The sequence below is a fragment of the Lithobates pipiens genome, unplaced genomic scaffold (genome assembly GCF_037356315.1).
Source record: "Lithobates pipiens isolate NorthernLeopardFrog02 unplaced genomic scaffold, aLitPip1_a1.2 Scaffold_27, whole genome shotgun sequence".
NCBI lineage: Eukaryota > Metazoa > Chordata > Amphibia > Anura > Ranidae > Lithobates > Lithobates pipiens.
The window spans coordinates 154,512,921-154,525,755 of record NW_027507788.1 but is presented as its reverse complement, the minus strand read 5'-3'; the positions used below and the strand labels follow the sequence as shown (position 1 = coordinate 154,525,755).

Here is a 12,835-nt window from a genome sequence, read left to right as displayed (position 1 = left end):
CCCACAGTGCCACCCAGTAGTGCCCACAGTACCACACATCAGTGCCCACAGTGCCACCCATCAGTGCCCACAATCTGCCTCAACAACGGTGCTGCACCCCAGTGCCACATATCCGTGCCCATCAGTGTCATCTACCAGTGCCCATCAGTGCCGCCCATCAGTGCCCAGCAGTGCCACCTATCAGAGCCACCTATCAGTGCCACCTATCAGTGCCCATCAGTCCCATCTATCAGTGGTACCTATCAGTGCCCCTTAGTGCCACCCATCCGTGCCACCCATCCGTGCCACCCTTCCGTGCCATCTTATCTGTGCCCATCTTTGCCCATCAGTGCTGCCTTATCTGTGCCCATCAGTACTGCCTTATCTGTGCCTATCGGTGCCACCTTATCTGTGCCTATTAGAGCTGCCTTAACTATGCCTATCAGTGCCCACCAGTGCAGCCTATCAGTGACCACCAGTGCAGCCTATCAGTGACCACCAGTGCAGCCTATCAGCGCACTTCAATGAAGGAGAAAAATGACCTGTTTGCAAAATTTTATAACAAACTATTAAACATGATTTTTTAATTTTTTTTATTTTGCATCTTTTTTTTGTTTGTTTAGCAAAAAATAAAACTCCCAGCTGTAATTAAATACCACCAAAATAAAGCTCTATTTGTGGGAAAAAATGATAAAAATTTCATTTGGGTACAGTGTTGTATGACCGCGTAATTGTCATTCAAAGTGCATTAGCGCTGAAATCTGAAAATTGGTCTGGGCAGGAGGGGGGTTTAAGTGCCCAGTAAGCAAGTGGTTAAAGGACACCTTAGCCTGGCGATCTGCTCATTGTGGAAGCATTATACACTCTCTTGCAGGATTTCACAGGAGAACTCGGGAGATCGCCGGCATGCAGCTACACTAACAGGGGGTGATTAGAGTGTGCCCAGGCACACCCGGCACCCCTGGTCAGGAGAGTGAGAGGGGTATAAATAGGCTGGGGCCTGGAACAGCTTTCTTTGTTCCTAGGGGAATAAGACCCAGCCTGAGGGCTGAGGCATCCCTGGGAGACTACCTGCAGCTTCATAAAATCATTTTGGGGCTCCCAACCTCTGGCCTAGCCCCCTGAAGGCATGCAGAAAGCTTATCTGAGGGTTCAGGACATAGGCAACAAGTACAGAAAATGACAGGTACTGGAGGTGGCAACACGGTATACAGGGTACAGTGATTAGCTGCCATGTGAATTCCAGAGACATTTCTTTGCTCTATTTGGGCAAGCTTACAGCAATACATCCAGGATTATACTGCAGTTGAGGAACTCCTGTTTGAGATCTAGATATCCTTCACATTCAAGAGGGTGGTTCTCACCCTGAAAGAGAAGATCAGATTTAGAGTACTCCATTACAGTTTTGTTCGATGTTTTTGGAGTATCCCAAGGCTCACCCTCACCCTATACCAGTTCTTTTAGCAACATAAACAGAAAAAACATACATATTTTCTGATATGAGTAACCGTGAACTACAGTGTGCCTGGCTGCTATGTGCCTAACAGGGAAGAACCTGGGACCAAAGAGCCTGAGCCAGAACAGTGTCGGCTCTGTGCTTTATGAATATTTCTTTTTTTTTTTGCCAAATCAGGTAATTATATCATGATTATTGGTAACCTCTGACCCTACAGCCTGACATCTCAATTAGAAAACCTTTACCAATCACTACTGCTTCCCTTTAAGAGCAGCACAGTTCCTTTAATCGTGTTCCTCTTTCCCTCTTCATTCACAATAAAAATAATGTTTTGCCAAGGAGATCTTTCTATTGCTTAATCCTGATGCTTAATGGTAGTGGACCATAAATATACAACTAAAATGTGCCATTTCCGGTTTCATTTGTCACAGGGGAAGAGGAGAAATGGAGATTCTCGCTTCTCCTCTCTCTGTAGCTGGCCTGCCTGAATGTAGCAGCCTCCTGTGGGGGGACGGGGGGGACGGGGGACCTTCCATGGAGAGCCATTTCTGCAACATTTTTATGAGAATATACTTTAACCGCTTTAGGATTGGCTGACGGTGGCACAATGGCTCTCCAATGTGAATTGCCATAGGTGTACTGCGGCTCACGCAGGTTCAGTTGCCGGTGGGCGCGTGCACGTCACTGTCGGTTAGAGCTGCACAATTAATCCTTAAAAAATCGTGATCTCGATTCATCCCCTCTGACAATCTTTCCCGCAGAGGTTGCCCATTCTTTCATATAAACAAGTGGAGAAACTATCTGCTCTGTCAAAAGAAAACAGTCTGCCAAGTTTTTTTTAACTTGCAACATTGTAATTAAGCTTCCTTCTTAGATCCAAGGGATAGAACTTCTGTGTAAATAAATAATCCGGGCCAACTGCCAAGTTTTCAACAACCTGTAAATGCAGGAAGTTTAACCACTTAAAGTCTAAATCTTTTTCTGACACTTCTTTAAGTTAAAATCAATATTTTTTGCTAGAAAATTACTTAGAACCCCCAAACATTATATATATTTTAGCAGAGACCCTAGGGAATAAAATGACAATTGCTGCAATATTTTATGTCACACTGTATTTGCCCAACGGTCTTTCAAATGCAATTTTTTGGGAAAAAATTTACTTCAATGAATAACAAAACAAAAACGAAACAGTAAAGTTAGCCCAATTTTTTTTTTGTTTTAATGTGAAAGATGATGTTACACCGCGAGAATCGTGAGAGAATCGTGATCTGTCTTCTAAGCAAAAAAAAATCATGATTCTCATTTTAGCCATAATCGTGCAGCTCTATCGTCGGTGCGCACTCGCTCCTGCTACACGCTGCGGGAGCGTGCCTGCGGGTCGGGAGGACTCGATGTCCTTGGCGGCCTGCGATTGCCCTATACACAGGCAGGACGGGGAGATGCCTATGTAAACAAGATATTTCCTCGTTCTGACAGGTGACATGACAGGGATCCACTGTTCCCAGTGGTCCGCAACAGTGATTTCTGTCATGTCCCAGGAAGCCCCCCCCCCCCCCCCCCCCCCACAGTTAGAAACTCTCATAGGGAACACAGTTAACCCCTTGATTGCCCCCTAGTGTAAACCCCTTCCCTGCCATTGACATTTATACAGTAATCAGTGGCTATTTTCCGTCCCGATTCCCTGCAAAGTATTTCCTTGATCCCCTGGTGTTATTGCCTATACATATTAGTATCCAGCTATATTTTGTGCATTTAGAAAAGAATCCAGGCCCTTTTTAAAACAATCTGCTGAGCTGGCCAGACCTAGCTCTTGAGGGAATCTTTTCCACATCTTTTACCGTGGTGGAGCCTTTCTGTATATTGAGTTTATAGTGGTTATAAAAGCAAAAATGATTTTTACCTTAATGCATTATCTGCAATGAGGTACAAAACCTTTCAAGAGCTGCTCCCCCCAGATAGAAAGGGGGGTATAGAAAAAAGAGGGCGCACTGACCTTGTGCATTATCCTTAGATGTATTTTATTAAAAAACTACTGTATATACTTGATTATAGGCTGACCCGAATATAAGCCAAACACCTAATTTTACCACAAAAACTAGGAAAACTTATTTACTCGACTATAAGCCTAGGGTGAGAAATGGAGCAGCTACTGTAAGTGGAAAAGAGGGTCAACAATGCCCATCTGCAGCCTTACTGTGTCCATCTGTATACCTCACTCTGCCCATCTTCCTGTCTCACTCTGCCAATCTTCCTGCCTCACTCTGCCCATCTCCCTGCCTCACTGTGTCCATCTCCCTGCCTCACTGTGTCCATCTCCCTGCCTCACTGTGTCCATCTCCCTGCCTCACTGTGTCCATCTCCCTGCCTCACTGTGTCCATCTCCCTGCCTCACTCTGCCCATCTCCCTGCCTCACTCTGCCCATCTCCCTGCCTCATGTACCTGAGGGTCAACAATGCCCATCTGCAGCCTTACTGTGTCCATCTGTATGCCTCACTATGCCCATCTCCTTGCCTCACTCTGCTCATCTCCCTGACTCACTCTGCCCATCTCCCAGCCTCACTGTGTCCATCTCCCAGCCTCACTGTGTCCATCTCCCTGCCTCACTGTGTCCATCTCCCTGCCTCACTGTGTCCATCTCCCTGCCTCATTCTGCCCATCTCCCTGCCTCATGTACCTGAGGGTCAACAATGCCCATCTGTAGCCTGTGTCCATCTGTATGCCTCACTCTGCCCATCTTCCCGCCTCACTCTGCCCATCTCCCTGCCTCACTCTGCCCATCTCCCTACCTCACTCTGCCCATCTCCTTTCCATACTCTGCCCATCTCCCTGCCTCATGTACCTGAGGGTCAACAATGCTTAGATGTATTTTATTAAAAAACTACCATATATAATCGAGTATAGGCTGACCCGAATATAAGCCAAAGCCCCTTATTTTACCACAAAAACTAGGAAAATTTATTTACTCGACTATAAGCCTAGGGTGAGAAATGGAGCAGCTACTGTAAGTGGAAAAGAGGGTCAACAATGCCCATCTGCAGCCTTACTGTGTCCATCTGTATGCCTCACTCTGCCCATCTTCCTGCCTCACTCTGCCCATCTCCCTGCCTCACTGTGTCCATCTCCCTGTCTCACTGTGTCCATCTCCCTGCCTCACTGTGCCCATCTCCCTGCCTCACTGTGCCCATCTCCCTGCCTCACTGTGCCGATCTCCCTGCCTGACTGTGCCCATCTCCCTGCCTCACTGTGCCCATCTCCCTGCCTCACTGTGCCCATCTCCCTGCCTCACTCTGCTCATCTCCCTGCCTCACTCTGCTCATCTCCCTGCCTCACTCTGCTCATCTCCCTGCCTCACTCTGCTCATCTCCCTGCCTCACTCTGCCCATCTCCCTGCCTCACTGTGTCCATCTCCCTGCCTTTTTAAAACAATCTGCTGAGCTGGCCAGACCTAGCTCTTGAGGGAATCTTTTCCACATCTTTTACCGTGGTGGAGCCTTTCTGTATGTTGAGTTTATAGTGGTTATAAAAGCAAAAATTATTTTTACCTTAATGCATTATCTGCAATGAGGTACAAAACCTTTCAAGAGATGCTCCCCCCAGATAGAAAGGGGGGTATAGAAAAAAGAGGGCACACCGACCTTGTGCATTATCCTTAGATGTATCTGTATGCCTCACTCTGCCCATCATCCTGCCTCACTCTGCCCATCTCCCTGCCTCACTGTGTCCATCTCCTTGCCTCACTGTGCCCATCTCCCTGCCTCACTGTGCCCATCTCCCTGCCTCACTGTGCCCATCTCTCTGCCTCACTGTGCCCATCTCCCTGCCTCATGTACATGAGGGTCAACAATGCCCATCTGCAACCTTACTGTGTCCATCTGTATGCCTCACTCTGCCCATCTTCCTGCCTCACTCTGCCCATCTCCCTGCCTCACTCTGCCCATCTCCCTGCCTCACTGTGTCCATCTCCCTGCCTCACTGTGTCCATCTCCCTGCCTTACTGTGTCCATATCCCTGCCTCACTATGCCCATCTCCCTGCCTCATGTACCGGACCTCCAGAACACCGGCACTGTGAGATGCAGTCTAGTCGGTGGCCGTCCAGTGCAACAAAGCCCCACCTTCTCCTCATCCGTGGTGTAACACTGATTAATTTTTCCAGTAGTGAGTCAGTGTTCCGCCTATCATGGACGAGGACGAGGAGAAGGAGGGGCTTATTGCACTGGATGGCAGCTGACTAGACTGCATGTCACAGCGCCAGGAGATTGGGCACATGAGGCTGCAGATGGGCACAGTGACTCGAGTATAAGCCAAGGGGGGTTTTTTAGCACAGAAACAATGTGCTGAAATGTCGGCGTATACTCGAGTATATACGGTACTCACAAACTTGTGGAAGAAAACCGCAATATGAAAAGCCTTCAGATGATGGCCATCGGTCTCATGACAACAGACTCTAGATGGTAATGGAGAAGATTATAAGGACCACTGCCGGCTGACGCGTTTTGAAGGAATACCTTCTTCCTCAGAGCCCAGCAGTGTTGTCTCCTTCAGTTTCTTACACATACAAGAGTGTGCACCAATGAGGAACCTCCCAGAGGGGCTCAGTGATCACACCCACAAATTTTGGGCGGTACTCAACAAGAGGGCAACGCCCAAATAACATGTGGATGTCCATTCATGTTATTAGGGCATCACCCTCTTGTTGAGTACCGCCCAAAATTTGTGGGTGTGATGCCTGAGCCTCTCTGGGAGGTGCCTCATTAGTGCTGTAGTATGGATCTATATTCATATATAGGACTGAAGTCTGAATCATGTTGACTGTCGTCTCCAGGTATCACATTTCTAATGAGATTTTGACTCCCCTGGATTGAATATGCTGTATTTATCCTGTATCGTATCATCTGTTATACATCTTTAATCGAAGCTATGTAAATCTCCTTTATTGCATATTACTTGTGTGTTGTGTGTTTTAATAATTGTACTTATTGGCATTATCGAGCGCATAGGGTTGCAGGTCCGGTGATGTTGGCTCCTAAATGGCGTGGAGGTCTGGGAGCCCCAGATCTGATCAAATATTACTATGCTACACACCTTAAACCAGTTATTACCTGGTCATCCCGGAAAGCCCCTACAGTATGGGCTGAAATTGAGATGAGCATCACCGGGCCTGCACACATCTGTGCCATGCTTTGGGCAGACCTTAAAACCTCCATGGGTCCACTTCGTAGCATTTGTCTGGCCCCGATGCTGTTTTCCTTGGAAATCTGGAGGAAATGCCTAAAGTTGTTTCCTCTGGCCTCCCAATGCCCTCCTTTGCTAAACATACTGTTTAATCCAGATATCCCAGACAGCCTAGCATATGATAGAGTGATTCCTTGGTCCGAAGCTGGTTTGTTTCAACTCCGCAATATAGTGCATCCGCTCACCAGGAGGCTTCTATCATTCGCGGAATTGCAGAAACAGCACCAAATTCCCAAACAACTCTTCCACTCCTATCTGCAAATCAGACACTACTTTGCTTCTAAATCCCCCACTCTCTGTCTTGACAAGCCAACTCCATTTGAATTTTTATGTGCTCAGGGCCCATATCAGGCCCATTTAATCTCTGACATTTATAGAATACTTCATGAATCGGTGCCCATTACGGAATCTTCTCATTCATATATGCGTAGGTGGTCGCAAGTGTTAGAACATCCCATCCTACTCCCACAATGGCAGAGAATATGGGAAGCCGTCTCTAAGTCATCCCGCTGTGTGGAACAGAAGGAAACGGCTTACAAGATTCTGCTCTTTTGGTATAGAACGCCTGAAATTTTAAATAAATATGATCCCAAGACCCCTGCGATGTGCTGGAGATGTCGAGGGGATATAGGTTCCCATTTCCATATCTTTTGGGCATGCCCATTGATCCGCCCATTTTGGATTACAATACAATCCTTCATCCAAGACTTGTTTGAGATTTCCCTCCCATTAGATCCTCTGTATTTCCTACTAGGGTTACCGATTCCTGGACTCTCTAGACATGCTCAGAAGCTCGCCACCTTTATTTTGTTAGCAGCTAAGAGAGCTATCCCTATAAGGTGGCTATCACGTACTCCGCCCACTTTCCCCCAAGCCTTGCAGAACCTAGAACATATCGGCCGAATGGAGAAGCTTACAGCCATAGTCCATGACACTATGCCTCAGTTCTCTATGATTTGGGATCTGTGGTATCGCTCTAAACTATATGCTGCTACTTAATATAGTCTTCTGATTTTGGACCTCCTACGCTGAGTTTAAGGCTCAAATTGACCATTCACACTGTTTCATGCCCTTCTAAAGGAATGAAGTTTCCACATTTCCTGCTCACTGTCCTATGCCTATTTGATTGTGACGATTGCTGTTTCGTACCGCAAATAATTGTTAATTTATGTGAGGATATACTGAATGTGCTGAAATATCCTGCCCCCCCCTCCTCTTTCTTCCCTCCCCTCTCCTTCCTCCCCTCCCCTCTCTGTTTCTGATTTGTCTTATATGATGGACTTACTGTTTACCTGTGCATTTATGCAAGCATAAGACACTTTGTCATTGTTATCTTTATATTTTCAATAAAAATTCAATTAAAAAATAAATAAATAAAATAATTGTACTTATTTCCACAAATCTGAAAGGGTAAATATCTGAATGAACCTATGAATAAATGTAACACAGGATTTAACCCCTTATTACAGGTGCACACTCTCGTATGTGTGTATATATAACAAACTGAAGAAGACAACACTGCTGGGCTCTGAGGAAGAAGGTATTCCTTCGAAAACGCGCCAGCCAACAGTGGCCCTTATAATCTTCTCCATTACCATCTGGGATCTGTTGTCGTGAGACCGATGGCCATCATCTGAAGGCTTTTTATATTGTGGTTTTCTTCCATATGTTTGTGAGTAGTTTTTAATTTACTTTTTTTAATGCACAAGGTTGGTGCACCCTCTTTTTTCTATTTCTCCTTTGACTGCTAGGACACCCCTATCCTTGAGGGCAGCAAGGCCTGAGACGTTGTCCATTATGACCTCTAGCCCACCTGGTTGGCCCACTTGTGCGCAGGAGTACTTGTTTTCTGCTAGCAAGGGGGGTACTTGGAGGAAAGGGTGAGCCATCAGTGCTGGTAGGGAGGACCCAGAAGAGGAGGTTTGAGGCCGCTCTGTGCAAAACTATTGCACAGAGAGGTAAGTATAGCATGTTTATTATATTTTTAAAAATATCCTTTACAATCACTTTAATTCTCTTTTCCTCCAAAGTTAAAGAGTGCTCCTTTGTCCTTTGTGATGACCTGAAAGCGTATAACTCTACACCAAGTTCGCTATATGAACCACTATATGTATTTATACATGTTGATCGTACCCCCACTGAATCTCTCCTTTTCCTTTTCTCAAACGAAAATAAATTCAGTTCCTCTAATCTTTCCTCATAGCTCAGCTCCTCCATGCCTCTTATCAGTTTGGTCGTCCTTTCTCCAGTTCCCCCATATCCTTTTTGTGAACTGGTGCTCAAAACTGAACTACATATTCCAGATGAGGTCTTACTAATGGTTTGTACCAGGGCACAATGATATCTCACAACATGCTAAATAAATGGTAGGCTTGTAAAATGTCCACAGTGCATTTATAACACAACTGCCTGTTATATAGCATGCGCTCTGTACTGATGAGCAGTTGTCTATCATTATGGTTAGGTAGATGAAAGGTGGGGACCTACACAGATATGTACAGGAAGCAAGCTGTTTTCTCCCCTAAGGTCAGTTAACAGATAATTTAATAATTCTACATGTAAGTACAGTTTGCATGTCATTACTGCTCTTTAAATAGCCTTAAAGAAAAGTGTATCCAACTGCAAAAAATGAAGGAAATTAGCAGAATTGCAAGGTTTCCCTTAATGGTTATTAACATACCGACCACATGTTTATATTTCTCACCTGCATATGCACAACTCATGGACATAGTAGCAGGACGGCAAATCAATTTCCTCTATGAGAAAAACACACAAAAATAAGACGTTAGAGAAGTGATTGACAAATAGCATGTGCTCATATATTCTATGCTGATGACACCAAAATCTCTCTACTCCTCACCTCCTCCTTCAGTCTTATTTCGCATTACTAACTTACTGACATATCAACACAGATGTCACACCACTTCCTCAAGCTAAATCAAACCAAGCTGATAATATCCCCTACCGCCTGTTGACTCATCCCTGACCTTTCCATAAAGATCAACCACACAACTATCAGTCCCTTCCTCACCCCAGAGTACTAAGTGTAATCCTAGACTCTGACCTGTCCTTTCAGCTCCAAATCTAGTCACTGTCCAAATCTTGTAGACTTCTCCTCCGTAACATCTCTAATATTCACCCCTTTTTAACTAATGAAACCACCAAGCTACTTATTCTCTCCCTTGTTATCTCTTGACTATTTCCTTATCATCCATCTACCTCTCCATAGGCTATCCCCCTTTCAGTCTATCATGAAGGCTGCTGCCAGCCTTATCTACCTTCCAACCATTCAATGTCTGCCGCCCCTCTCTGCCAATCCCTCCACTGGCTTACGATTGCCCAGCAAAATTAATTTAAAAATAATAACAACATACAAAGTCATTCATAATTCTAGCCTGGTCTACATCACCAATCGTGTCTCCAAATATCACCCAAACTGTCCTTTCTGCTCCTCTCAAGGCCTCCTGCTCGCTAGCTCCCTTGTCTCCTCCTCCCATGTTCATCTCCAGGACCCCTCCAGAGCCTCTCCCATTTTCTGAAACTCTCTACCTCAATTTGTCCATCTATCTCCTACTGTGGCTACCTTTAGGCAAATCCCTGAAAACGTATCTCTTAAGGGAAGCCTATCCCACCTCCATCTAACAACTAAACTTTTAATTCTTCCATCAGCTTATCCCTCACAGTTATTACCTTTTGTACCACTTATGCCAAGATTGTAAGCTCTTACAGTAACTGTCTGCCATTTTGGATCCAGCACCCACAGCAAAGGTTTTGATGTTAGCACACTGTACACAAAGGGGTTGATTTACTAAAGGCAAATACACTGTGTACTTTGCAAAGTTCAATTGCTGCAGAGCTTAGTAAATTAGGCAAGTCTTCACTCTGCAAAGAATACCCAATCACATGCAAGGGAAATGTAAAAAACAGTATGTTTGCTTGCACATGATTGGATGATAGAAGTCAGCAGAGCTTCTGCTAATTTAATAGCCTATGGAGCAACTGCACTTTGCAAAGTGCACAATCTATTTGCCATTCGTAAATCAACCCCAAAGCCTGAGGATCACTGCTCCAGGGTAATATTTTAACTACATATTAAATAAATAGTCCAATTTAATCGAATCTCTGCCAGGCTTATATATAAAATCACATGTGCTTGAGACATAGAATCTGGGAGATTCCACCAAAGTGACAGTGTGTATGTAGGTCTTTTAAACTAGGGGCAGTACCCTTTGAAAAATTCTTATACTACTCAGCTGGAAGACCGTCGCGCCCCAGGGTCTTCTCATTCGAAGAGGAGTCAATTGCACCTTAACCTCCTCCAGTGTGATATCTAAATCTAAAATAAATTGTTCCTCTTGAGTTGATATTAGCAAAGCGGTCTGTTCCAGTGGGGCTACGATTAGCATTATTGTAATCTGGAATGGGGGAATGTAGTGTTTCATAGTCATTCTGAACACCCTCGAAATTTTCAGTTCATGTTTACACAGCCGTCCAATTATCTGCTACTGGGAATATCTGCTCCAGGTCCATACTTACTTTGCAGTTAGAATGGCTAATAATATTTTAAGCATTTGACAGACCTCAGAGGCAATTATCCACCTCTTGGCTGCCTGTTTTAATGATTGAAAGCCCACAGCGCCCTGCTGAAACTGCATACATTACATGCAGTTGCAGGGCTTTTGTGATTCATTAATTTGCATAAGTGATGGTACTGCTTGCCCAACATGACCTATGTGTAGCACTAACCCCCGAAGAAGCTGCTGGTTATTTTTGGGCTTACCGTTACCTTCTTCTCTCCTTGCGGCATGTCTAGGGGATATCCCGTGGTAAATAGCCCCGTAACTAGAGACTGATGACAGATCCACTTGAATACATTTTATTTGCAAAACGCAGTCAATTAAACAGTCTTTCAACTTGGGATCAGAGGGTTGGAAAGGAAGTTCAGGTACTCTTATGTCAAAGTCCAAAAACTTTAAAGAACTTGCTTGCTTTGACTGCATCCAGAGAATAGCCACTCACAGCTGGATGAACACTCAGGTTGGACAGTCCCTCTGCCACAAGGCCTAGCAGCCATCAAGGTGCTTACTCAGGAACAAAGTCTTTGTCACAGACGTTGTTGCAGAACATGTAGGGAAACTAAGCTGTAGAACATTTGTAGGATACCTAGATCTTTCAGCCCGCTTGGCGATATCCACAAGACCGGATTCTCTCGGTTACTTCAGCCCTTCCAGGCTCTTGTTAAGAAAACCAACCCATACGTGGTGTTCTTTTAAAGAGTCCTTCCCTGGTATGCTCGAAGTACTCTGGGTTTCTCCCGACTTAAGCGCCTGAATAGACCCTAGTTCCACGCCTGCCACAAGAGACAGTACTCCCTGTGGCCAGGCTGAACATCTCACAATCCAGTCAGACTGATGCAGAGGTCCAATTTAGACAAATAAAACCCAAACCAAACTGCAGTTTAGGTAAAGTTTAACTTTGAAAAACGCATAGCGCCTGCTCTTCGGGAGCCGCCGCTACATATGACCACGTTTACTAGCTTGTAGTTTGACCTACAAGCACTGCTGACTTTGCTTCAACTTTCCAGCAATTATTAGCAACCTTTTTATTTTTATTTTATAGTAAAGTGGAACTAAACTGTATCAGAGCACCACAAACTGAAAACACAATTTAATCCCATTTTAATATTCAAAGCAAATTCCTCCATCTATCAATGCCTTCATGTTTTTTTGAAAAACACCCAGCTAGCATTTCTAGCCACAGCCACCTTGAGTAAGGTCAGATCATTCATGTAGCATTTACTTCCTGAAATCGCTCTTAGCTCAGGCATGCAGACAGGAGGGTGCTTAGCTGAGAAAATACCCCCTCCCCTCCTCCAGATGAAAGAAAAAGATGCCCACGAAAACTCCCGGGATGTATGACATCATTTTTGGCCAAGGCCAGAAACCAGGAAGCAACTGAAGAAATAAAAATAAATAAAAGAAGGAGTAAAACAAGAAAAATATATTATATCTTCCTATCTATTTACCAAGGCTAGCAGCATAAAGATAAAAAACTAGTTCATGCTGATTGAGAGACTTAAGTTCCGCTTAAAATGAAATCCAGCCCTGAGATGTACATAGCTCTGTCACACAGCAAAGGCATTTTCAGTCCCCACAACCAGCCTGTG

At 44.8% G+C, this 12,835-nt stretch overlaps 1 protein-coding gene across 2 annotated transcripts in view; it reads right to left on the bottom strand.

Moving 5' to 3' along the window:
- The window catches only part of LOC143934249 (interleukin-18-like), an 85,203-nt gene that overhangs the window by 24,125 nt on the left and 48,243 nt on the right, over positions 1-12,835 (bottom strand). For both annotated transcript variants that reach the window (XM_077457700.1, XM_077457701.1), the window contains one exon: positions 9,374-9,425. In XM_077457700.1, the coding sequence (XP_077313826.1) occupies positions 9,374-9,398 (25 nt within the window). In that variant the 5' untranslated portion in view covers positions 9,399-9,425. The remainder of the gene's footprint in view (positions 1-9,373; positions 9,426-12,835) is intronic.